This window comes from Populus euphratica, unplaced genomic scaffold (assembly GCF_000495115.2).
Source record: "Populus euphratica unplaced genomic scaffold, PopEup_1.0 scaffold41.1, whole genome shotgun sequence".
Taxonomy (NCBI): Eukaryota; Viridiplantae; Streptophyta; class Magnoliopsida; order Malpighiales; family Salicaceae; genus Populus; species Populus euphratica.
In genome coordinates, this window is record NW_011499868.1 from 1,364,455 (window position 1) to 1,389,398 (window position 24,944).

At 32.2% G+C, this 24,944-nt stretch overlaps 2 protein-coding genes across 2 annotated transcripts; both read left to right on the forward strand.

The window, feature by feature from the left end:
• The first annotated feature begins 759 nt into the window (after positions 1-759).
• On the forward strand, positions 760-7,897 carry LOC105126622 (TIM-barrel signal transduction protein). Its single transcript, XM_011027542.1, has 11 exons — positions 760-937; positions 1,632-1,958; positions 2,696-2,802; positions 3,218-3,874; positions 4,008-4,214; positions 5,084-5,299; positions 5,430-5,646; positions 5,910-6,157; positions 6,708-6,886; positions 7,005-7,258; positions 7,388-7,897. Exons 1-11 carry the CDS (start codon positions 853-855, stop codon positions 7,537-7,539), a joined length of 2,649 nt encoding a protein of 882 aa, XP_011025844.1. The 5' UTR covers positions 760-852; the 3' UTR covers positions 7,540-7,897.
• A 2,659-nt stretch (positions 7,898-10,556) lies between these two features.
• LOC105126623 (probable mitochondrial chaperone BCS1-B) lies at positions 10,557-13,430 on the forward strand. Its single transcript, XM_011027543.1, has 2 exons — positions 10,557-11,899; positions 12,825-13,430. The coding sequence occupies exons 1-2, from the start codon at positions 10,877-10,879 to the stop codon at positions 13,272-13,274; spliced, it is 1,473 nt and encodes a 490-aa protein (XP_011025845.1). The 5' UTR covers positions 10,557-10,876; the 3' UTR covers positions 13,275-13,430.
• Positions 13,431-24,944: the final 11,514 nt, after the last annotated feature.

Below are 24,944 nucleotides of genomic sequence, written 5' to 3' on the forward strand. Positions count from 1 at the left end.
AGTTGTTTTTCATAAATAATATATTATAAAAATATATTTGGTAAAAATAACTCAAAACAATCTTTTTAAAGAATATATATATATATATATATATAAAAGTTAGAATTTTAAATTTTTACTAAAATAAAATTTTAACTCGATTTTACAACAGATTTTTTATTTAAGTTAAAAGTTAATTTTTACCAAACTTGCTTAGAACTTTTTTTAAGTGTGTGTATGAACTGTTATCGTTAACTCTTCTTCCTCGGATGATCACTAAGGGTTCTTCATGAAAAAGAAGAGGAAAAATCATTAATCAGGTCCGAAAAATTTATCTATGATCTCAAGCTAATGAGATAAAATAGAACTCCTCCAAACAAACTTGTCAACAAGTAACATGAAATATTAAAGACACTGGCCCAAGGGTCAATTGCTTGTTTTTAGGGGCATCTGCAATTATTTCAACTTTCAACATATAATCAGATGATTAAAATCCTCCAAATCACAGTTTTATCATTCAAATCATCATCCCATCGTGATAATTAATTGTTTCTTTTTGAAGGATGGGTGCAGTCAATGCAAGTTGAACAGTCTTTGGCTGCTAGCTTGCTAATTGTGATGGCAACGGGTGTAAATCAAGGTCGTCGTCGCTAGTCAAGACTAGAAATAGGAGACAACTGGAAGAAGGCACGAAAAGTTCTCTAGTTTTTTCTAGGAAGGTGACCAACCCAATGATTCGTTACAACTGTTCTATTCTTTATTGGACTTTTACTAATTTTAAAGTGTCGTCGACGATACGAAGATCAATAAAAAGCTAGTTTGAGAGGTTGAACTTGGGAAAGAAAGAAAGAAAGAAATAGAGGGTTGCTGATCATGGTACAGAGAACCGTCTTGAAGGTCGATATTTCATGCCAGAAATGCAAGACGAAGGTGCTCAAAGCTGTGTCTACACTTGAAGGTAAGCCCTACATTTTGCTATCCATTAGTTTTAAGTCTCCGTCCTCCTTGGATTGATTGATGTTCATCCATTCACTGCATCATCCGAATCAAGAATTGACCCGTTGATTAGATTAGATTAGATACGACAATGCATTCAAGATATGCTATACAGTGACACCTCGTCTTCGCTCAATAAACACCAAACACGCATGCTTTAGCACACGGTGCCATCCAATAAATCAGTTCTAGTGTTGGACTATTAAAGTGGTACAAGATTCGAGATGACTAAATCTTCAATCCTATGTTCTAGAGTACCATATTGGTTATAAGAGATTGGATAGTTAGTTTCGGAGAACTTGAATGCAAATTAGTGGATTAATTTCATATATAATAGATACGAGATAATAATATAAATTATATATTAAGATATTATTCAATAATTTAAAATTTTAAGTTAAATTGATTGTTTAATGTGATATTATAATTTTGATAATTAAGAGTTAAAATTTTATTATTTTTATTTATTTAATAAAAATTAAATATAATATAATATAAATTTGAAATTAAAAAAAATTATATTAAAAAATAATATAAATTATATGATTCAATTTTTATTTAATAATTTTTTTTAACTGAGATAGGTGTTAGAACAATGTAAACGTCTCTTCTTCCGACATCCTATTTATAGTCTTTAAATTCGACGTTATATGCAGGTGTAGATACGATCGATGCTGACCAAGGAAAGGGAACATTAACAGTAACAGGAGACGCAGACCCATATGATATAATACTGCGTACAAGAAAAACGGGGAAGCATGCAGAGGTAGTGAGCATTGGGCCACCTCCGGCGCCACCGAAACAGGGTGGGCAAAAGAAGGAAGAAGAGAAAAAGCCGAAGCCAGAAGAGAAAAAGCCTGAACAGAAGGCCCTGATCTATTATCCATGCACATGCCCTCAGTGTCAGCCAGTGCGTCTCATGCAGATGCCAATGCCGGTGCCAGTGGGTCTGTGTGATGAGCCCAACCCATCATGCTCTATCATGTGATCATGACATGTCATCGATATTTATCATTGATAAAGTTTTTTTTTATGTAATATGAAGATGTGGCACCATGTCATGTCATGTGGATGCTTATTTTCCCTTTGCAAGGAAGATTTGCCTGTATCTCAACATAGAACATTGATGCTCGTCATTACAAAAAATAAAATAAAATCATGTCCATCTCATTCAGCCAATCCAATGCAATCTATGTTTTCTATTTTGCCAATAAAAATATTATCATGGGTATGCTTGACATGGTTGATGCTGACGTGGTTGATGCACTGAGGATTTTTTTTAAAATAAATAATAATTTTATTTCTTTTTTTAATATTAATATATCAAAAATATATTATTTTAATTTAAAAAAAAAAACATTACAAAAATAGAAATATCATGCAATGCATTAAATTATTCGAACGCTGCCTTAATGATTCTTCCTTGATTTGATTTGATTTTTTTTAAAAAAAAATAGACTGATAGCAATGTTTAATGAAAAAAAAAAGAAGAAGAAGAAAAGACAGCATTCACAGCACCCAGAGAACGACAGGAAAAATGAAGCCCCGTCAATGGTTACGTGGCGGCACCCAATAGTTCGTTGTCGCTGCTTTCCCACGCAATTTGGAAGCCGTTACATCGTACCCTTTCACAAAATTAAGATCTCTCCCTCTCTCACTCTAACCCAACAACAATTTAGAGTCTTTAACCCTCAAAAAAAAATAAAAAAAATGGCCTATCTCTGCAAACCTCCTCGAGTTTTCTGTATTGGAACAGCTGATACTAAGCTTGACGAGCTCCTATTCCTCTCTGATTCAGTCAGATCCAATCTCAATTCTGCTTCTAAGGTACTTCACAGTTTAACTCGCTTTTATGATCAATAGAAATTCTTCAGCAATGAAAGATACTGAGAAATCTTGGATTTTGATTTCTGGGTTTTCTTGTTGATTATAATGAAATGAGAAATGTTGCTCTAGCTTAACAAAACGTGGGGCTTGCTTGGAATGTGTGATCTCACCTATTTGATGTAGCTTAGTCTCCACTTCTGTGATTAGTTAATGTAGTGCTGAATTGATATCATGTAGACAAACAATATTAGCATGGCCCCTGTGCACGGATGATGCAATTGGGGACGAACCAAGGCGTGGGTCAAATATTTTGTTGGTTTGGTTACATTGACGTTGGTTGTTTTTCGAAGGTCTTGGTGCTTCATAGTTAGTGAATGAAGGGTTTGATTACTGAAATTTTTATCGGTGATTGCAGGTACAGGTAGTTGTTGTTGATGTTTCGGTTGGTAGCAAAGAGATTGAGAGTGTTGGAGACTTTGAGTTTGTGTCCAGAAAGGATCTTCTAGCTCCCTATCTTGGTCCAGCTGAAACAACACAAAATGTGCTTCCAGATGATAGAGGCCAAGCTCTTGCTGTAATGAGTAGAGCTCTTAAGAATTTCTTAGAAAAAGCTCAAGTGGACGGTGCTCTTGCTGGATCTGTTGGTCTTGGAGGCAGTGGGGGCACATCTTTAATATCATACGCTTTAAGGTCTCTTCCTATTGGATTGCCGAAAGTCATTGTATCTACTGTTGCTAGCGGTGAAACTGAACCTTACATTGGATCATCGGATTTGATACTCTTTCCATCTGTCGTCGATGTATGTGGGATTAATAGTGTGAGTAGGGTTGTGTTATCGAATGCTGGTGCTGCTTTTGCTGGAATGGTGAATGGGAGGCTTGGGAGATCTAATGTTTATTCTAGTGATAATGAGAGGTTAACTGTTGGTTTAACCATGTTTGGAGTTACAACTCCGTGTGTGAATGCTGTGAAGGAAAGATTGGTAAAAGAAGGTTACGAGACCCTGGTTTTCCATGCCACTGGGACTGGGGGCAAGGCCATGGAATCACTTGTTAGAGAAGGACATATACAGGTATGTCTTCACAATTCACTTGGTGTAGGCCAGTTCAGGATAGATTTGTACTTACTGTCACATGATTATGGTTTTGTCTTTTGGTGATGTTGAATCTCTTGCAATTATTTGTTTACCTTTTGGTTTTATTTAGGGTGTTTTAGACATTACGACTACTGAGGTTGCAGATTATGTAGTTGGAGGAGTAATGGCTTGCGATAGTTCCCGTTTTGATGCGATCATAGAAAAGAAGATTCCTTTAGTGTTGAGTGTAGGAGCCTTGGACATGGTCAACTTTGGTGCTAAGAATACCATACCTTCTAATTTTCAGCAAAGAAAGATTTATGTCCACAATGAGCAGGTAATAAGTTGCCATTAATCTAGGTTTTTTCGTTTCACATATTATTCTTGCATATATTTTAGTATTGAATTCCTAACATCTCAATCACAAGATGCTATAGAAGATTGTGCTGAAGTTTTGTTTGATTGGTTTTGTTGCTTGACTCAATTCATTTGAGTGTTAATCCTGAACTAGATGGCATCAGTCACTCAAATTATTTTCCTTCATTTTTCCCTGTCAACCATCTTACTTTCCATGAAATGTCTTAAAAACGATGAATTCTTTCTAATATTATGTCTTAAAAACGATGAATTCTTTCTAATAATTTCTGTCTTTCTAATAATTTCTGTCTGATACTGTTTTCTTTTCCTTCTGCAACTTTTACCTCAAGTTTGCTACTGCTATTTCAAGAGTTTGTTTGCTGAGCTTTTTGTGGATCAATGTCAATCCCCTTCTCTGCATCATTTACCAAATCGGTAACCTCATTGTTGCCTATCCTAGCAAAACTGATCATCAGAACCATTGTTAACCATTGGTAACTGAAGTACATTATCAAAATACTGATATCAATGACTGTGGCAATAGGTGCATGATTAGGTAGTGCATCAAATATGCCTAGATAATAGGATTTCTCTTCCTTCTGAATCCCAAACAAGTTGATTTGGGATCAATACCCAAAGACTGAAGATCATATCTTCAAGTTGTTTTCCATTTCTATATTTGTAGCCTACAGTAGCTTCATTAACATTACCTACCAAGTAAAGGGCTTGTTTAGGAAAATTACTAATTTCATGCTACAAAAGAAATGGCAAATGAGAGTAACCCAATCTGTGGCCTTTCACTCAGTAGAGGTTTTCTGATGTCGTTTCCTTATGTATTGTCAATTTCAGGTCTCACTCATGCGAACCACAGTTGATGAAAATAAGAAGTTTGCTGGTTTTATAGCAGATAAGCTCAACAAATCATCATCAAAGGTCCGTGTATGCCTGCCACTAAAGGGTATCTCAGCTTTGGATTCCCCTGACAAGCCCTTTCATGATCCTGAGGCTACTGGTTCTCTACTAACTGAACTACAGAAGCTTATACTAACAACAGAAGATCGGCAGGTACTTTTGTTGCTTATTAATGATGCATGTTGGTTCCAACCTTCTATTAACACTTCAGTTTCTTGTCCTTTCTTATTTCATTTGCTGTCCATCATGATTTACCTGATACATTTCAGTTTTATTAAAATAGGTAAAGGTGTATCCTTATCACATCAATGACCCTGAGTTTGCAAATGCATTGGTTGACACATTCTTAGAGATTAGTTTGGGTAAGCCTAAGTGTTCCACTCATCTCCAAAATCCTGTTTCTGAACCCAATCTAGAGCTTCAGGACGTTTCCAATCTGAATTCGTCAAGCTGTGAGACCATTTGTTACAGCCCAAGCAACTATCCAGACGCAAGACCAGGTTATAGTCAAAAACATTTCTCCATTATAATAATATGCCAAAATGTTGGATTTCATCAGTCATTAATGAAAATGAGAAATTACACTTTGTCTATACGATGCATTACTGAATTGTTTGGAAAGTTTTGATTACAAGCTAGCAACAGGTACCCTCATTTTGTAACTCAAAGAAACTTCCATAAACATTGTTATGGATGCATATAGATTATGAATAAAGGAAAATTTATATAAATTCTAACCAATAACGAACTAATACTGTGACAGAGACTTTACAGAAGACACAGGCAATATTGCAGCATCTCAAAGATCAAATAGATAAAGGACTTCCCATAATTGGAGCTGGTGCAGGGACTGGTATATCAGCAAAGTTTGAAGAAGCAGGTGGTGTTGATTTAATAGTACTGTACAACTCAGGACGCTTTCGCATGGCAGGAAGGGGCTCTTTGGCTGGTTTGTTGCCTTTTGCTGATGCAAATGCTATAGTAATTGACATGGCCAATGAAGTCTTACCAGTAAGTTTCTAAATGTTTCTTAAAGAGAAGTGAAACCAAATTTTCGTTTCACCTGTCTGAATTATAGAGGTGTTGCCTTTTGTTGACTGCCATTGTTTAAGCTTAGAAAATGGTAACGAAGTATGAACTCATTTTGAAACTTGGTTGGAGAAGGAATTTAGGAAATCAAAATTTGATGTGCGATGCTTATAAATAAGAGAGGGTGCCAAACAGCCTCTCTGTAATTTCATGTTTCGTATATCATCAGACTTGGATTTCTGTTTAGAACTGGGGTCTGAATAAGCAGAAACATACAAAAGATTAAGTCGATATATATGCTCTCCAGTTTTAGGTGTGCAGAATGTCCTATGTTCAAGTCTCTACCATAGCAGTTCTTATAAATTAGGGTGGACTACAGAACATGTAATCAAGTTTGACCTCTGTGCTGAAGTTGGTTCTACCCCCTCTCATGTAATCTGTCTCAGTAGACATCTAAGTTGGCAATGCATTGTTTTTATTTTTTATCAAGGTTATTGTTGCCAACTTTAAACCTAACTAAAAGAATTTATAGGTTGTCAAGGAGGTGCCGGTTCTTGCTGGTGTATGTGGAACTGATCCTTTCCGCCGAATGGATTACTTCTTAAAGCAGGTGGAATCGATTGGGTTCTGTGGGGTGCAAAATTTTCCAACTGTAGGGCTTTTTGATGGTAATTTTAGACAAAATCTTGAAGAGACAGGAATGGGATATGGGTATGACTTAGACTATGTTACCGAGAGAGTCCCATGCTAAGTTTTTGTCAGATTCTTCTCTTATTAGTCTATCTATTGAATCTAATCACCATGTTTTTTCAACCCTACTAATGGCCAGACTGGAGGTCCAGATGATTGAAAAGGCACATAAAATGGGTCTCTTGACAACTCCATATGCTTTTAATGAAAGTGAAGCCAGGGAAATGGCAAAAGTTGGTGCTGATATTATTGTCGCTCATATGGGGCTGACTACATCTGGATCTATTGGTGCAAAAACAGCTGTCTCATTAGATGAAAGTGTGTTTCAGGTGCAAGCTATAGCAGATGCTGCCCATAAGATCAACCCTAATGTCATTGTGCTGTGTCATGGAGGTACTCTTTGCTGGTGGTTTTAAACTCGTGGCATGTTATTTTCAGAGTTTACTGAATGTTTCATTTTACTTGTAAGGTAACCCCAACGTTGACTTACAGGCTTATAAAGATCTCTTAATGGCTTTGCAGGCCCCATTTCTGGACCTAAAGAAGCAGAATTTACATTGAGTAGAACCAAGGGAGTTCATGGATTCTATGGTGCATCTAGCATGGAGAGACTGCCTGTGGAACAAGCCATTACCAGCACAATGAAACAGTACAAATCAATTTCCATCAAATGAATGCCAAGGCGGGGTGTCTATTGTAGGCCACTATCATGTCCTCCTTCAGCGTTACCCTTTCTGTCCCTGCCTGGACAATGAGAAGAAATATGTGTAGCCTGATATGAACCTGATATGAAGTTCAAAATCTGCCCGCCCTTTTTCGCTATGTTCGAGTCTTGTAGAATTGCATGACCCCCTATTCTTTTTTAAAACATGTGCATATGCTGAAATGTAATGCGAGATATTGATGAGCTTGGAGTTTTCTTTGGCTAGGCATTTTATTTTGATTAAGCAAGGACCCCAGACCATTTTACCAGGTCATTCCTTTCTCCTTTCTCTTAATTTCGTGCTAATAATATTGCAAGTGGTGCTTCAATCCTCTTCTCAACAGTCCAGGCGAAGCAGAAATACTACATTTGTAACATTTGAACCACAAGAAGGCTAACCATATCAGATTTTTGAAGTGCTTTCTGCTGTTTGGTGATAAGAGTATCGAAAATTGAAAGAAAAAAAGAACCCCATTTAAGATACTGATACTGAGATTTCTCATATACGGTCACCCGATTGGTGTTTCATATTTTGGTGGCAAATTATGATACCATTGGATGTGTGACATTCATTTGCTGTCTCCACTAGAAGCCAACAATTCAAGCGTGCTAGTTCTTCGATTCAACAACAATTCAATTCTTTGATATTTGTGGCCTGGCCTCTCCTATCCAGGCTTGTGCCTTTCGGTGAGCTCATGGTCAGGCTTCTACCCTCGGATGGGCTAGGCCTTTTGTATGATTGTCTTGATGGGTTCGTGGGGACCCGAACCCATTTTGAAGACTACTAAATTGTGAACAAGCTAGATCCTTCAAACTTGTGCCATCCGTTCTGGAAAAGCATATAGTATGCTTGGCCCAAAGAGATTTGATTTTGCCGCCGATGAAAAATATAACAAGTACAAGAATATAAAAATCTATTGAAGATGGTGTTTAGTAAAAAATTTCATTTGAAATTTTATTATTGAATTTTCTAGTGTATTTTAGTTTTTTCGTTGAGAGATTTTCGACCACTTAAATAGATCAGAAATTGACTATTAGAAGGTAAAATAAACCTAGAATTCCAAGTTAAATGAAAAAAAAACATAAAATCTTAAGCTAAAAATCCAAATAAATAAATAATAATAAATAGTTTAAATAGTATCTTCTAAGCTTAATTTGAAAGTCATTTGAACTTCGTTTAGCTACCATGAACTGAAACACTATAAAAATAAACCTGCAGAATTTCTTGATCGAGTATGATTTAATAGTAAAATAATAAATTATATGATTTTTTATTGGATTGTTTATGAAGCACAAACAAGATTATTATTGGGTTTACCTTTGTCCCATTAGTCTATAAACAAGACTTACGATTGCAATGGAATAATAAATAGATTTGTTGGGTGCCCCTAGGCATGTGATTACCCACAGTTTCAAAATGAAGCTTCTCCAGCATTTATTATTATTATTATTATTATTTCAGGATAATTGGTTATTAGAATAACATCATGGCGGTTGTTGACCTCTTGATTAAAATAGAAGCTACCTTGTACTCCAAACAATTAATTAAAAAAATAAAATAACAGAGATACCGAAGTTGTCTTGGAGAAAGACATCATCAGCTGGGGATTGTAAAGCTACCCTATAATGTCTCTTCTTCTTCTTCGTTTTTTGCTTCTTATATTTGTTTAATCACTTTATATATATATATATATATATTCTTGAAAGTTGTGTCATTCATTAATCCGGATGTAGAAAAACATGGGGGAACATAGGATGCTTGGGCCGCAAGAGATTTGATTTGGACGCTGATGAAAAGAATACAAGAATACAACAAGTACAAGAATATAAAAATCTATGGAAAATGGTGTTTAGTCAAAATATTTATTTGAAATTATATTACTGAATTTTTTGGTCTATTTTAGTCTTTTCTTTAAAAGGTTTATAACTGCTTAAATAAATCAAAAATTAACTTTTACAAGGTGAAAAAACTAGTCAAATTAAAAAAAAACAATATAAAATCTAAAGCTAAGAATCCAAAAGGATTAAATAAAAATAATAATAAAATTGATTTAAATAGCATCTTCTAAGTATAAATTAACTGAACCTCATTTGGTTACAATGAACTGATCCATTATAAAAATAAGTTTAAGTTTGCAGAGTCTTCTTATCAAATTTAAATATAATTTAACAGTCAGATTTTTTTTAATTAGATTGTTCATCTAGCATAAACAAGGTTTAACCTTGTCCCCTAATCTACAAACAAGCCTGCAAAGCTTTCTACATCATCCAATAATAATAGATCCACAGCTTAGCTTATTGCTTGAAACTTGAAACTATCGTATTCTTCAAACTCGTTTACATAAGATCTGCTCACCAGCTTTGAATCCCATGCGCATTCAATAGCCCATTAATCTTTAACCTTGGACCTTGTCTCGTAATCTATGTCTTAAGCCTGGCATTTTGGATGTAAATCTTGAACCAACATCATTCATATGCAGAAATCACGCAGGATTGATCGGGTAGAAAATCCCATGTTTTCCACGGATGGGATTGAAACTGTATTTGATCAAAATATTAATTTTTTTTTTATTTTATATTTTTATATATTTTCATATTAGTCTTCCAACCATTAACAGCTTTTATATTTTTATATATTTTTAAATAAAAAATACTTTAAAGGAAGCTTCATATTAGTCTTCCAACCATTAACAGCTTCTGATGATTCCTAACTATGATTCACTTGGATCCCCATCTTGTCATTCCTAAAATTAGATTCTTTTGTTAACGCCCAGGACGGATAATATTTAATAGTTTCCGAAAACATTCATGCACTAATGTTTGATGGAGAAACAAAATTAAGGGAACAACTAAAGATTGGGACCCAATTGAAAAAAATTAAGAGTACGTAGTTGGGGAGTAATCTAACCAGGTTTGCTATTTTTGAGTGGGGGGAATCTACCAAAGCCACTCTCCTTGTCTTTGTAAGAGTTTCGAAAACTTACAGAGACAACATGGACCATTCCCGTGAGGAAGAACCTAGGATGGTTCGATGCAATTGTAATAATACTTTTCCATCAGAAGTCGTCGATTCCTTCATGATCACGAAAAAAGAAGAAGAATGACTCATCTGTTCCCTACTAGCTCATACACCTATATATAGTTAATTTCTTCCCCAATATCTTATCATCCATTCTTGTTTTCCTCACCACATTTTGCTAGCTAGCAAGTTTCACATATATTAATTTTGAAAGCACCAACCAAACTACACCTATCGAAATCCAGAAATCAAATTTGCAGCTCCAGACAATACCATACATAATAATACCATGGACATCTCTTCATCGACTGAAACCAAACTAGCCACCGCAAAGGTAGTTCTATCCACCGCAGCCTCTGTCGCGGCTACGGCGATGCTTGCTAGATCTATAGCTCAAGACTTGCTGCCTCATGAATTCCAAGCCTACTTTTTCTGTAAGATTCGCAGTTTCTTCGGCCGTTTCTCATCCCAACTCACTATGGTTGTTGATGAATTCGATGGATACACCTACAACGAAATATACGGGGCAGCAGAGACTTATTTGGGCAGCAAGATCTCTCCATCAACACAGAGACTCAAAGTAAGCAAACCGGAGAAAGAAGACGAGTTCACTGTCAAAATGGACCGCAATGAAGAAATCGTCGATATCTTTCAAGATGTTAAATTCAAGTGGGTTCTTGTGTGTACCCATGTTGATTCTAAAAACCACTTCAACTCTTTCGATCATACCTCTACACTACGATCAGAAGTGCGGTCTTACGAAGTCAGTTTCCCTAAGGAACACAAAGAAATGGTTCTTGAATCTTATTTTCCTTATATTGTCAAAGTAGCAAAATCCATGGAGCAGGAGAAGAAGACATTGAAGATTTTCACAGTTGACTACCAGCACATGTATGGAAATTTAGCTGATGCGTGGAAACCTGTGAATCTTGATCATCCTGCAACATTTGATACTATTGCTCTGGACACAAAAGATAAAGATAAAATCCTGAAAGATCTTGAAAGGTTTGTTAAGAGGAGAGATTATTACAGGAAGGTTGGTAAGGCTTGGAAAAGAGGGTATTTGTTGTATGGACCACCAGGGACTGGTAAATCTAGCTTGATTGCTGCAATGGCGAATTATCTGAATTTTGATATCTATGACTTGGAGTTGACCGAGCTGAATTGCAACTCCGAGCTCAGGAAAGTGCTTGTTGCTACTGCAAATCGGTCAATATTGGTGGTGGAGGATATAGATTGCACCATTGAATTGCAGGATCGAATCGCTGAAGAAAGGGCTACGCCAGGTCTTGGTTATCCTCCACAAAAACAGGTTAGGCTTCAGTTTTTCCTTTTTTCATTGTCCAGTTAATTTCCTAGAGTATCGTGCTTCTTTTTTTATCCCTCTAAACCAGGTTTGAATTCGTTTATTATTGGCTGCTTTAATAGATCTCGATAATTGATTTGTTTAGTTTACTGTAAGTGATTTGGCTTAGAGAGGATCAGATTAATGAAAAATTAGAAATTAATTTGTTTATCCGTTTACGCATATCGGAAAAATCGAATTCATGGCTCTACTTATTTGGAGCTTGAACAGTTTTGGTAGCCATGCACAGAATATCATAGAAATCGGAAGCAACTAGGTGGGTTCCCAGGAAGTTTCAAAGCACATGGATGGACCAGAATACGTCCTACATTTCAACAGAAAATGAGCAGGGTTGCTGACATTGTCACATAGCAACCATAAATTCTCGAGAAAGACATCTTTTTTGATACCTCAATTTTGATTCATCGATTTAAGATTTTACTCGAGTGAAGTAAAAAAAAACTGTTTTGTAATAATTTTAATTATCTTTTTTTTTAAGTCAAATATTAAACTAACCGAATCATTTTGAATCAATTCTTTACTCACAAACAAGTTTTAGACAAGATCTACTCCCAGTGATTTTAATGTTCTAGGTCATAGCAAAAACTACCCACCAACTCACACTTTTATGACATGAAATTTTCCAAGATGGCATGAAATCTTACTAATTATTTGACCGGGTCATCTATGACCCTTTCTCAATCACTAGAGCCACAAATTTCCAGTCTCCATGACCCTTCAAAAGGGCAGCCATCACTTCTTACTATCTGGTCACCTTTGATGTTGCTAGTCAATGAATTGCAATTTAACTCATAATAACGCTCCCTGACTAAATCTTGTTTGATCATAAACATTATTAAATTTATATATGTGATTTATCTGCCTTGCACAGGTGACATTGTCAGGATTGCTAAATTTTATCGATGGATTATGGTCTAGCTGTGGCGACGAGCGAATTATAGTGTTCACCACAAATCACATAGAAAAGCTAGACCCGGCATTGTTGCGTCCAGGACGTATGGATGTTCATGTTCACATGTCTTATTGCACTCCTTGCGGATTTAAATTTCTTGCTGCTAATTATCTTGGAATTAAAGATCATGTTTTATTTGAAGAGATCGAGGAGCTGATCAAAACAGCAGAAGTGACCCCAGCAGAAGTGGCAGAACAGCTTATGAGGAGTGATGAGCTTGAGACCGTGCTCAAAGAGCTAATTGAATTTCTCGTAGATAAAAAGAAGGAAAATGAGGAAAAAGCCAAGGCTAAAATGATTGAGAAAGAATCAAGAGTTGATAAAGAGGAGGAAAATGTGGAAAAAATTGAAAACGAGGAAGAAAATTGAGTGTGACGTCTAAGGCAATATTGAAGTTGATGATGAAAAACAAAAATATTGAATGACTCTCTGTACTAAGCATGCATATGAACTAATCACTTTAAAACTTCTTTTATAATATCATGTACTCTCTTTACTACTAGCTACATACCTTAGCCTTCCTTCGGAGTCTTGTAGTTTTGTTTCTTGTATCATGCAATGTTTTATTAATTTTCTAAAGCATCAATCATATTAAACAAGATTTCATATGAATTACAGACAAAAATATATTCTATGAAGATATAATTTAGATCCTTTAGATCTCTTGCAATTTTAATTTTTAGTTAATGCCTTTATTTCTTCAAATTAATTAATTAATTAAAGAGCATGCATATTATATATCCGAATCAATTGTAAGAATATCAAACATTATTCAGAAAAATTCAACACGTGAATATAATGAGCAGACAGATTTTTCAGTTTCTACAAGATTTTTTTTTATACAGAGTATAAATCGATCTATACGGGGGTTTTGAAGACATCTTACTATGAATAAACTAGATTTTCAAAAGTCTTACTTTTAAATTTTTTTAGTTTAGTATAGAGCTTTCCTTCCTCATCTCTGTCTATTTATACAAATATAACTTTTCCTTTTCTAGTTAGCCAAGTCTTTTTGGCACTAACATTTAATGAAAAATGGAAAAATTCAACCCATAAATATAATGAAAAATTGGATGAAAATACACACCCTTATTTAATCTTCAAAGATTGATAATGTAAAACAAGAAAAACACAAATAAAGCTTTATTTGATTTTTTATGAATTATTTGATAATCGGAATTGATCAAATTCAACCAAAAGATTTTATATTTTATTAATTATAGAGGTTTTTTGTTTTGCTAGATAATAATACTTAATAATAGCTACATAAATAAAAGTTACTACTCTAATAATAATTCGATTCATTAAGGAAATAATTAGATAACAAAAGAACAAATAATGTCTAAACTATAATTGAAAAGAAATAATAAGAGTTAACAAAAATAAGGATGAATCTCTAAATTAAAAATATAGGTTGGGTTATATAAATGCATCTTCTCTATAAATAGGAACTAAAGCGTATTTTTTTCCAAGAAATCTATAAAATTGCCAAAACATTTCATCAATAGAGAGGATTAAGAAATAATTTCATTCATCACATTAGGAGCTAAAATAAAATCTATAACTATATGCATTATATATGTTATAGATTGGAAGTGGTAAATTCCAGGAACGTTAATTAATGTAGTTGATAAAATTATTTAATATCATTTAAAATGACCTAAAATCAAATCAAACTCATAATTTGGAATGATTAAAATTAAGGGAAAAGGAGATCTTTCTTCATATAGGCTAAAATTATTACTTGAAATTGCATTTCGGTTTGAATTTTTTATGGTTATTTTCTGGAGGTTTAGAATGATTCCATCGAAAGGGAAAATTACTGCTTAAATATCTCAACAAAACCCATAAGAAATTGGTTTTCGACATGAAAAATTTAGGCCATTGTGTTGTTCGGTCCCGTAACCTTATAGCCCAATAGGGAAAGGGTCTTTCTGGCTTGGGCTCTCATTCTTTCGTATAATTATTTTATTTATTTATTTTGTGATGGGGATCAGGTACTTTTGCTATAAAAAAATATAAAATTAAAAATATTTAAAATCAAGACAAAAATTTACAATAAACAATAGGCTTGACCAAGAACATTGCTGGAGGGACATTCCTTTCTCAAGTCGAATGGTAGCAAATTATGGTCTTCTGAATGTCTTTCTTTATGGTCTTACTGATAAATACATTATCTGAGGCAAGGATAATATGAAGGAAAGAAAGAAGTTTTATCGGCATGCAATCAAATTTGTTTAAACTACCGAATCCGAAAAGATTGATGATGAGTGATAAAGGTTATTTTAAAAAGATTTTTTTGTTTGAAAATATATTAATATAATTTTTTAATTTTTAATATTAACATACTAAAATTTTTAAAAATACATGAATTTAATGTTTTTTTAAGTAAATCACACTAAAAAATAAAAGTTATCACACTATCTGAAATAGACCAGCAGTGCCTTGAAATGTTCATCTTCTTCGAGAAATACATCACTTTTTAATCATAAACATAATAAAAAAATATTTTAAACAGTCTCATCTATTTTATTATGCAGATAACAATAGATTTTTAATTATACGGTACTTTAATTTATGTGGTAGAGTATGCACATTTTTTTTCTTTTATCTTTTGTTGTAAGAAAATTTTCAATATGAAATATCAGGAACACTACTATGAATTCATGAAAATTTCAGATTAGACTTAACTTTCCATAGGCTACAATCTTAGACTTGTGAAGTAATTGAGCTTGACAGGGTTGGCGAACTAACAAAACAATGGACTTGACCAGTACCTTGAGTGACTTAGATTTGTCACTAATCGAATAGGTTGGCAGGGTGATCTTCAGAGGCTTTCTTGCAAGACAAATCCCCTATTAGAATAGGAAACTATCCAATGCTTAATTTGGAATGACAAGAACGACACAAATTAAGCCAAATGGAGATCGTTCTTCATATAAGATAGTATTGAGCAATGTTCTAAAAACAAAATGTAAGGAAATTAGAATTGCCTCTCTTTTTTTTCCAACAAGAGGTTAAAAGCAATTGGAGTTGCACAACAATCTTTTATGTTATATTCCAATTCAGAAAAGCTATCTTCTGTTCAAAATTGTTACTTTGAAAGTGCATTTCGATTTGAATTTTGATGGTTGTTTTCGGAAAGTGAACGGTGATCCAAGAGAAAATTGGTGCATAATTATCCCAACAAAAACCACAATAAATTGGTTTTTGACATGAACATATGGGCCCATTGTGCTATTTGGTATTTTATTTGCAGGTGCTTTCTGGCCAAGTGGTTTCACCTTCATTGATGTCTTTGAAATTCAGAAAAGCACTTGCAAATGCATCCAAAAAAAGCTCATATTATATGCGTATGGTGGTAAAAATTGGAGTGGCCAAAGGTTGCTAGTGACAAAGCAAACGACATGCTAATTGAAATGTATCCACATACACTGGTCCCTCGCAGTCCCCATCTCTTTTCCAATGCACTCTCTATCAAAAAATCGAAGTGTATTCATTTTTTTAATTTAGGAATCTCTCTTTTGATATCATCAGCTTGTCACCATATGATATCACCTTTTTTATATGTCATGTTCGTACATTAATTATTGCATTATCTAATTCGTCCAGACCGCCTTCCTGCTGAGAAGGATCATGATGAAAAATTAGAAAACCAAGTTTCGCATGATGTATTGCAGACTCAATCATGGACTCAATTGATGTGGCAAAGCTAGAGAAGAATACCAGATACGTAAATAATTCATAAATTCTAACAAAAACAACGGTAATTTTATTAGTTAATTTTATAGATATAATATCACCTCCTCGGTAATAAAAAATAGTATAAATTATATTTTAAGATGTTATTTAATATTTAAAATTTTTAAGTTAAATTATTTTTTTAATATAAAATTAAAGTTTTAATGATTAAATGGTTATGGATTTGAATCTCAATATTTTTATTTATTTAATAAAAATTAAATATAAAATAGCTTGAAACTGTGTAATTTTCAAATTTAAAATTTTTTTGCTTCAAGTAATGTATTAAAACTTAATATAAATTATATTTTAGATCTCTTCTAATAACTTAAATTTTTAAGTTGAATTAGTTCTTTAATAACTAACCAAGATGTAGAATAAATTCAAATTAAACTATACTATTTTAATTATTTTCCTAATTAATATTTTATTTAATTACTTTTTCTATTTATATTTAGATTTTTTTGGTTCGATGAGTTTTAATCTTTATAACGAGTGTATTATTTTTTTCATCAAATTATTGAATAAATTTTTTTACAAAAAGGAAATATAAATTAAAAAAAAAACATAGTTTTTATCAACGCTATACAAACCAGCATTCTCTTCTTCCGAATCCAAATTGGTATCATGATGCATCATATCGTAATAGTGTGAAACCGAATTGTTCTTAATTATGAAAGAATAACAAGTTCAAAGCTTCACCATGATAGCCTCAAACATCAAACTGGTTGGCTCCGAGAAACAGCAGCTTGGAATGTAGTAAATAGTGGAGGAAGACTTCCGGTTACAAGGCAATAAAAAAGGACGCCTTTCGTTGTCCAAAATTTATAATCAAGCATGAAACAGGACTTGAACAGGGACTTCTGCCGAGGGTGCCGAGGATCAATCCTTTCCAACACCGAAAGGCACCAAACCATGGTCCATAGGAACGGCTTTCAAGAAAGTTGTCTTCATGATAAGCAAAGACTTTTGGCAAATAAAAATAATAATAAAGGAGTCTTTATTTAGTCATGCACTCCAAGTATTGTTTAAACTGTTGGATCAATTATCCATAGAGATTATAAATATTATAAGTTAAGGCATGTTCGCTTTGTCTTCCAAGAATGCATCACTCTTGAACATTTATATTATAAAAATAATAATTTGGACCATCACGGTTTTGCACGTAATTGGTAAGTGACCACAAAAGAGTACTTTAGCTTGTTTCGACTTAGAATATTGATAACTTACTATATCACGATTCGTAAATTTAGAAAAGCATTCCTTTTTAATATTATTTTTTGTAAAGTTATTATTTTTCGTAAATACAATATTTATTTAATATATTACTCTTTAATCATGATTTTTCTATATATAACGTTTAAAACTATAAAAACAATAACACAAATTATGTTATTTCAGTATAACTTTCTCAAACCATGTTATTTAATCAAAATTTTAAATTCTATGAACTAAGAGCCCAAAATAGGCCTCAACAAATATTTGCAGATCGAATATTCCTTCAGAGCTTGTGTAAGTACAGTAAATCAGTATACTTGCTGAGCATAAAGAAGCAAGGAATCGTGAGCTTTGCTTTACCTGTCCCGGTGACGTGAAAGTCCAAACGCACAAATCATGGAACGCAGCCTTCTTTGATGGAAAAAGTTGCAGCAATCATGCAAGGTTCAGAAGAACTTTGTACAAAAGTAAATATTGGAGACTTATTTCTACCGTTCTTTTCAATATGGAAACAAAAAGGATTAGACATCAAATTCATATTGCATGCGCACGCGTGAGGCTTTGTACACATCAACATTTACGTCTTAAACTAGAAAATTGAAACTTTAATTTACTTCTTTACGAAGTTTGAAATCAGCTTATACGAGCTGCTCATGTCATTTTTTATTATTTTAAAAATTATCATTTTGAACCAACCCAAGTTAAGAAAGAAGAGAAACCCTCTAATAATTTACAGCTATTTAATAAGTACTAAACCAATCCAAGTTAAGAAGGAAAAGAAACCCCAAAATAACTAAGAAAAAATAAGAAAGAATTTCAAGATTAAATAGAAAAATAAAGAAAATTCTAAAATAGCATCTCATAAGTCTAATTTAGGCATGAAAATAATCTTAGTTGGTTACAAAAACTTTACTTATACAAAAAAACAAAAACCTATAAAACTATCTAGTAAAATTTCAATATAGTTTAATGATGGTTCAAACTTATTCCTATTTTTATCAAAAAGTTTGTTTGAAGCATTTAGACTTCTTTTTAGACTTGATTTTATCAATTTTCTTCATGAAATGTATGTGCTAAACATTTCTAACAACTCAACTTCTCTAGAATCTTTTACATTTATCTTTCCCGGTTGGGAATAACTCACCCTCGAGTTCAAGTTATATATGAAGAAAATAAAAGATCAAGCTCTAAACATTAAAGATATCAAAGGTCTTTAATAACTAGGAAGGCGTAGTCCATGAGTATTGTTATTGATCTTTTACAGTATCTCACAAGTCCTAATCTTTATTTCTTGAAACTTTTTATACATCCTATATGAAATTAATCACAAGGAAGCACAACTTATACCAAATCTCTAACCTTAAAAGTGACCTTTATATTGTGATTGTCTACTCAAATCCTGTATTTAAAATGAATGTTAGTGATTGATTACCTGATCTTATTATGAACCTTACAAAAATAATTTTCATGTCTTTGACTTTGACACTCCAATGCCTAATATAAAAAACAGGTGCTAAATCAATTGCGCTTGATGGGTACAATCCATAAATAACCTTAACATGACTAAGTTTTATGGTGTGGGTTTTGAATTTGTTATTGGAAAACTAACTTATGACAAGGCAAGATCCTACTACCTTGGTTTATTTCCAGTAAGCTTCTTAGAAGATTCCCTCAACTTTGGTTTATTACTTTAGTCTAACCATTTATCCAAGGATGGTAAGCATTATTAAAATTCAACCATGTTTCTAACTTCCTCTATAAAGTCTTTCAAAACTTGTTATCCCAATCATATCCAATGAAACTAGAAATCTCATATAAATGAGTCAACTTTTTAAAATAGAGATGGGCAATCCAAGAAGCATCTATAATCTTTATATAAATAATAATAAAAAAAGATCTTTTTAAAAAACTTGTCCATAATTACTAGAATGGAATCTAAAGCTTACATATTGGTATGAGTAATAGAGTGTACAAACTAATATTAGTATGAGGCAAACCCAATATAAAGTCAATGCTAACATTCAACTAAAAAGCATCTAGTATGAGTAATAGAGTATACAAACTAATATTGGTAAGAGTGTCATTAGATCATTGATATATTATACCCCTTTTTATAAATCGTGCCACTTCACCCAACAATTTAGGTTGATAATAGTTAGAAGAGAATAAGACTAATGGCTTGTCATATTCAATATGGCCCTTATAATGCAAATCATGAATAATATTCTCTTAAAAGGAACATTCTAGAACATTCAACTATAAAACATAAAACAAGTAGCCATTAAAAAGCATATATTCACTTTGATTACTATTAAATCCATTTCAAAATAAAGTTATATATATAAAGGATCTCTTGGGCATAACTTGTAATTAAAAACATGGTAAACTACTTATGGTGGTTGATTAGTATTTAAAAGTGTATTTTTATCAATGTTTTATATCATTATATTGCACTTAAAGTATCATTAAATTCCTTAACTAAAACATGTTTTATAATAACAAGTCTGATAATATAGGATATCTTTAATTTATGGTAAATGCTCATTTTAAATGCAGGTATATCTCACAATTTAAAGGATTGATTGATGTGATTAACTATTAAAAGTGAAAAGACAAAAAAAGGGCTAAGCTTAGAAAAAAAATGTTGGTTCAGTCCAAATTGAAACACTATTTAGTAATTAAGTCATATCTGAAGCTATAGAACTTAGATTTGGGTATACTCTATATGGATAAAAAGTTAAGACATGGGCGTAAAACTTTCATGGAACTCTAAGATTCAAAAATGTTATTTTCAAGTTCAAATTATAGCAACAACAAAAAAGTTGAAATATGTCCTATAGCCTAGACACTGTTTAGTATTCAGCCCATATCTTAAGTTCTAGAAGTCTAAGTGACCTTTTTTTTTTTGTTAGAAAGCTAAGAAATTTTTTTAGAAATTTCATGAAGACATTCTGTTCAAATTCTGATGTTAACAATGATATTTTATTCAGACAAGAAGATAATGACTGTCACCAAGTCAAGATGTGGCTACCCATTTAAAAATTAGTCAATAAATCAATAGTTCCAAATTTTAGCTTGTAAAAAGAGGCATTTTCTATATATTTAGGCATCTTTATTTTCAGACCAAGATCATGTTCTTGCTCTCTTTCTTTATATTTTTGTAATGCTTAAGTTTTACTTTCATTAATATTTTATTTAAACTAATCACCAATATCATCAACAGAATTTTTTAAAGGCACTAAGGTGAAACCATTCACTTAGTCTTTACCTTTATAAAAAGTCAAGACATAAATAATAAGATTTTTTCCTTGTTTGGTCTATCCATGAAAACCACCTCCTCTTTTTTATACTTCAACACAATAGGTTTCCCATGAACACTAAGGGTGTATACATTATGATGCCTATCATGCATAATATTATTATCATATTATTGAGGTCTTTCTAATAATACATGACATATATCTATAAACAATACATCACATCATATATTACCAAAATATTTTTGCCTATGAAATATAAAAATCAAAGATCATTTTTCTATCATTACCTTACTTCCTCTTGTTAACTAGATTAATTTGTAAGGCTTATAATGGTTATGTATTTTAGGCTTTAACTTTTAAACAGTCTCTACAGACACCATATTCTCACATCTATCATTATCAATTACTAGATTACATATTGTCTTATTAATCTTGCATGTCATGTGGGATATGTTAGTCGATAACCAGTCATCACTTAAATCATCTTTAGGTTAGCAGACTTTTTTGAATAACTAAAGTCGCCTTACCATCACTATATAAAATTTTTTCATCACCATCATTATCATTAATAGGATCTTCAGTTGCTTCGCTCTTTTCATCCTTAAGCTCATCTTCTATTAACAAATTCTTACTTGTATGACTTGTAAGCTTTCAACACTTAATAACATGATTCCTAAGCTCTCCACACTTAAAACAAAAAAAATACAAACCTAGAAATTTTTTCCAAGGTTTGTTGATGAGTAAGTTTAAGATTGATCAATTAATTTTTTATCATTAGGGCGTGCTCTTTAGTTATTACGACCTTCTTATATGACACTAGCAGTGCCTATAACCTACCTTTTCTCCATAGTTAATAATTGTCAATAACCTCCAACATTGATCCATAATGACTAAGGACACAAAACATGCATCTTGAGACTATTGTAACTATCAAAGTAACACACCATTAACTACTCTTTAGTCTTTGACGTATCATTTTTTCTATTAGTTGTTAAAATTTCTCAGTTTAATTAGCAAATATTGTCTTTTGTCTTAAAATATGGAGTTGTAATACAAGGTTTGAATATACTAAAAAAAAAAAAGAACTGTTCCTTATTCTTCATCTTCTCTCGGTCATATATATCAGGCTTGTCTTACCTTTCATAATTTTTATTTAACTACCTTCACAATATAGAGGTTTAACCTTTCAACAGCAATCAACTTCACTTTTCTTACAAGTAAAAGCTATAAAGACAACAAAACAAAAAACATTGCATTTTTAATAGTAAAAAGAGTTATAGATGTAAACCTTAAATTTGTAATTTTTTTCTCTAAAAATAAAAGTAATGAAATCCATCTTTTTAGAGATTTAAAACACCTATAAATTGACCAAAAAATCCTACCTCTATAATAAAACAACTAGAAATCCAAAAGAAAGAAGAAAATTAAAAAAAATAAACTCAACAACAAATAAAAAAAACTAGAAAAAATTACAAAATCAGCTCAAACAAAAACATCTGAGCCTAATTCCTAATCCAAAGAAATCCAATAGTCCCGTAGAAAAACTATATATAGATTCACTTAAAGGAATTTAAGGTTGATATTTTAGCGATTAGATATTGTTTTATTGCAATCTTAAGTTGTTAACTTAGTCTAACGTAACCAAACCTCCTTTTGATCTTATACCTATCCCACTAGTCCATAAAAATATTCGTTAAGTTATCCACATGATCTATTTGGGTTAAATCCTCATATAATTATGTAAGATCCTTACCTAAATGCTCATAACTTTTAGTCTATACAAGTTTGGCTGCATCAACCTTTACAAAATCTTTTTGTACTCAAAGATTTGTTATACTTCATGAAGCTAACTGATAAATCCCTAGGCTTGTAAGATATTTACAAACCCGAGTTTCACTAAAAAATCCAAGTCTCCATGGTAATCATCATGAACATAAGATTGTCTTATTTGATTATACTCATAATATGGTTTCTCAAAACTAAATATGGAGTCGTGATCTTTCATCTTGATATCTTTTATATCTTGATTTGTAAAATGATGAGTCAACTATATAACTTGCCTTTGTAAATTCTCAATTATTAGTTTATTATTGTTGTGCTATTATATGATCCAACCTCTATATCTAGAAATTATGCCCCTCCACCATAACCATGCTCTACTCCAAGACCTTTGGCCATTAAAATTTTATAGTGCAATAAAAAAATCAATAGAAAAATTGGGCTCTAATATAAATAGAATTAAAAGAAAAATCATGAAGACAGAAAAACAAAAAGTATTACGAAGTTTGAAATCAGCTTATACGAGCTGCTCATGTCATTTTTTATTATTTTAAAAATTATCATTTTGAACCAACCCAAGTTAAGAAAGAAGAGAAACCCTCTAATAATTTACAGCTATTTAATAAGTACTAAACCAATCCAAGTTAAGAAGGAAAAGAAACCCCAAAATAACTAAGAAAAAATAAGAAAGAATTTCAAGATTAAATAGAAAAATAAAGAAAATTCTAAAATAGCATCTCATAAGTCTAATTTAGGCATGAAAATAATCTTAGCAACAACTTTACTTGTACAAAAAATAAAGACCTATAAAACTATCTAGTAAAATTTCAATGTAGTCTGATGATGGTTTATTTTTATCAAAAAGTTTGTTTGATGCATTTAGATTTCTTTTTAGACTTGATTTTACCAATTTAGTTCATGAAATGTATCCGCTAAACATTTCTAACAACTCAACTCCTCTAAAATCTCTTACATTTATCTTTCCAGGTTGGAAATAATTTATCCTCGAGTTCAAGTTATATATGAAAAAAAAAAAATCAAGCTCAAAACATTAAAGATATCAAAGGTCTTTAAATGACTACGAAAACGTAGTCCATGAGTATTGTTATTGATCCTTTACAGTATCTCACAAGTCCTAATCTTTTTTTCTCGAAACTTTTTATACATCATATATGAAATTAATCACAAGGAAGTACAACTTATACCAAATCTCTAACCTTAAAAGTGACCTTTATATTGTTATTGTCTACTCGAATCCTGTATTTAAAATGAATGTTAGTGATTGATTGCCTGATCTTATTATGAATCTTACAAAGATAATTTTTCATGTCTTCCACTCTACACTCCAATACCTAATATAAAAAACAAGTGCTAAATCAATTGCGCTTGATGGGTACAATCCATAAATAACCTTAACATGACTAAGTTTTATGGTGTGGGTTTTGAATTTTTTATTCGAAAACTAACTTGTGACAAGGCAAGATCCTGCTACTTTGGTTTGTTTTAAACATTATTAAAATTCAACCATGTTTCTAACTTCTTTTATAAAGTCTTTCAAAACTTGTTATCCCAATCATATACCATGAAACTAGAAATCTCATATAAATGAGTCAACTTTTTAAAGTAGAGATGGGCAATCCAAAAAGCATCTATAATTTTTATATAAATAATAATAATAATAATAATAATAATAATAATAATAAAAGATCTTCTTAAAAAACTTGTCCACAATTACTAGAATGGAATCTAAAGCTTACATATTTGTATGAGTAATAGAGTGTACAAACTAATATTAGTATGAGGCAAACCCAATATAAAGTCAATGCTAACATCTAACCAAAAAGCATCTAGTATGAGTAATAGAGTGTACAAACTAATATTGGTAAGAGTGTCATTAGATCGTTGATATATGTGACACGATCAAAAGATTGATATCTTCTTCCAAGTGCAGGAATGTCGAAGTAATAAATAATCCGACAAGACCGGGGTCGAACCATAGGGAGGTTAATTGTAAAAATTATAAACAACAATAATAGCAATA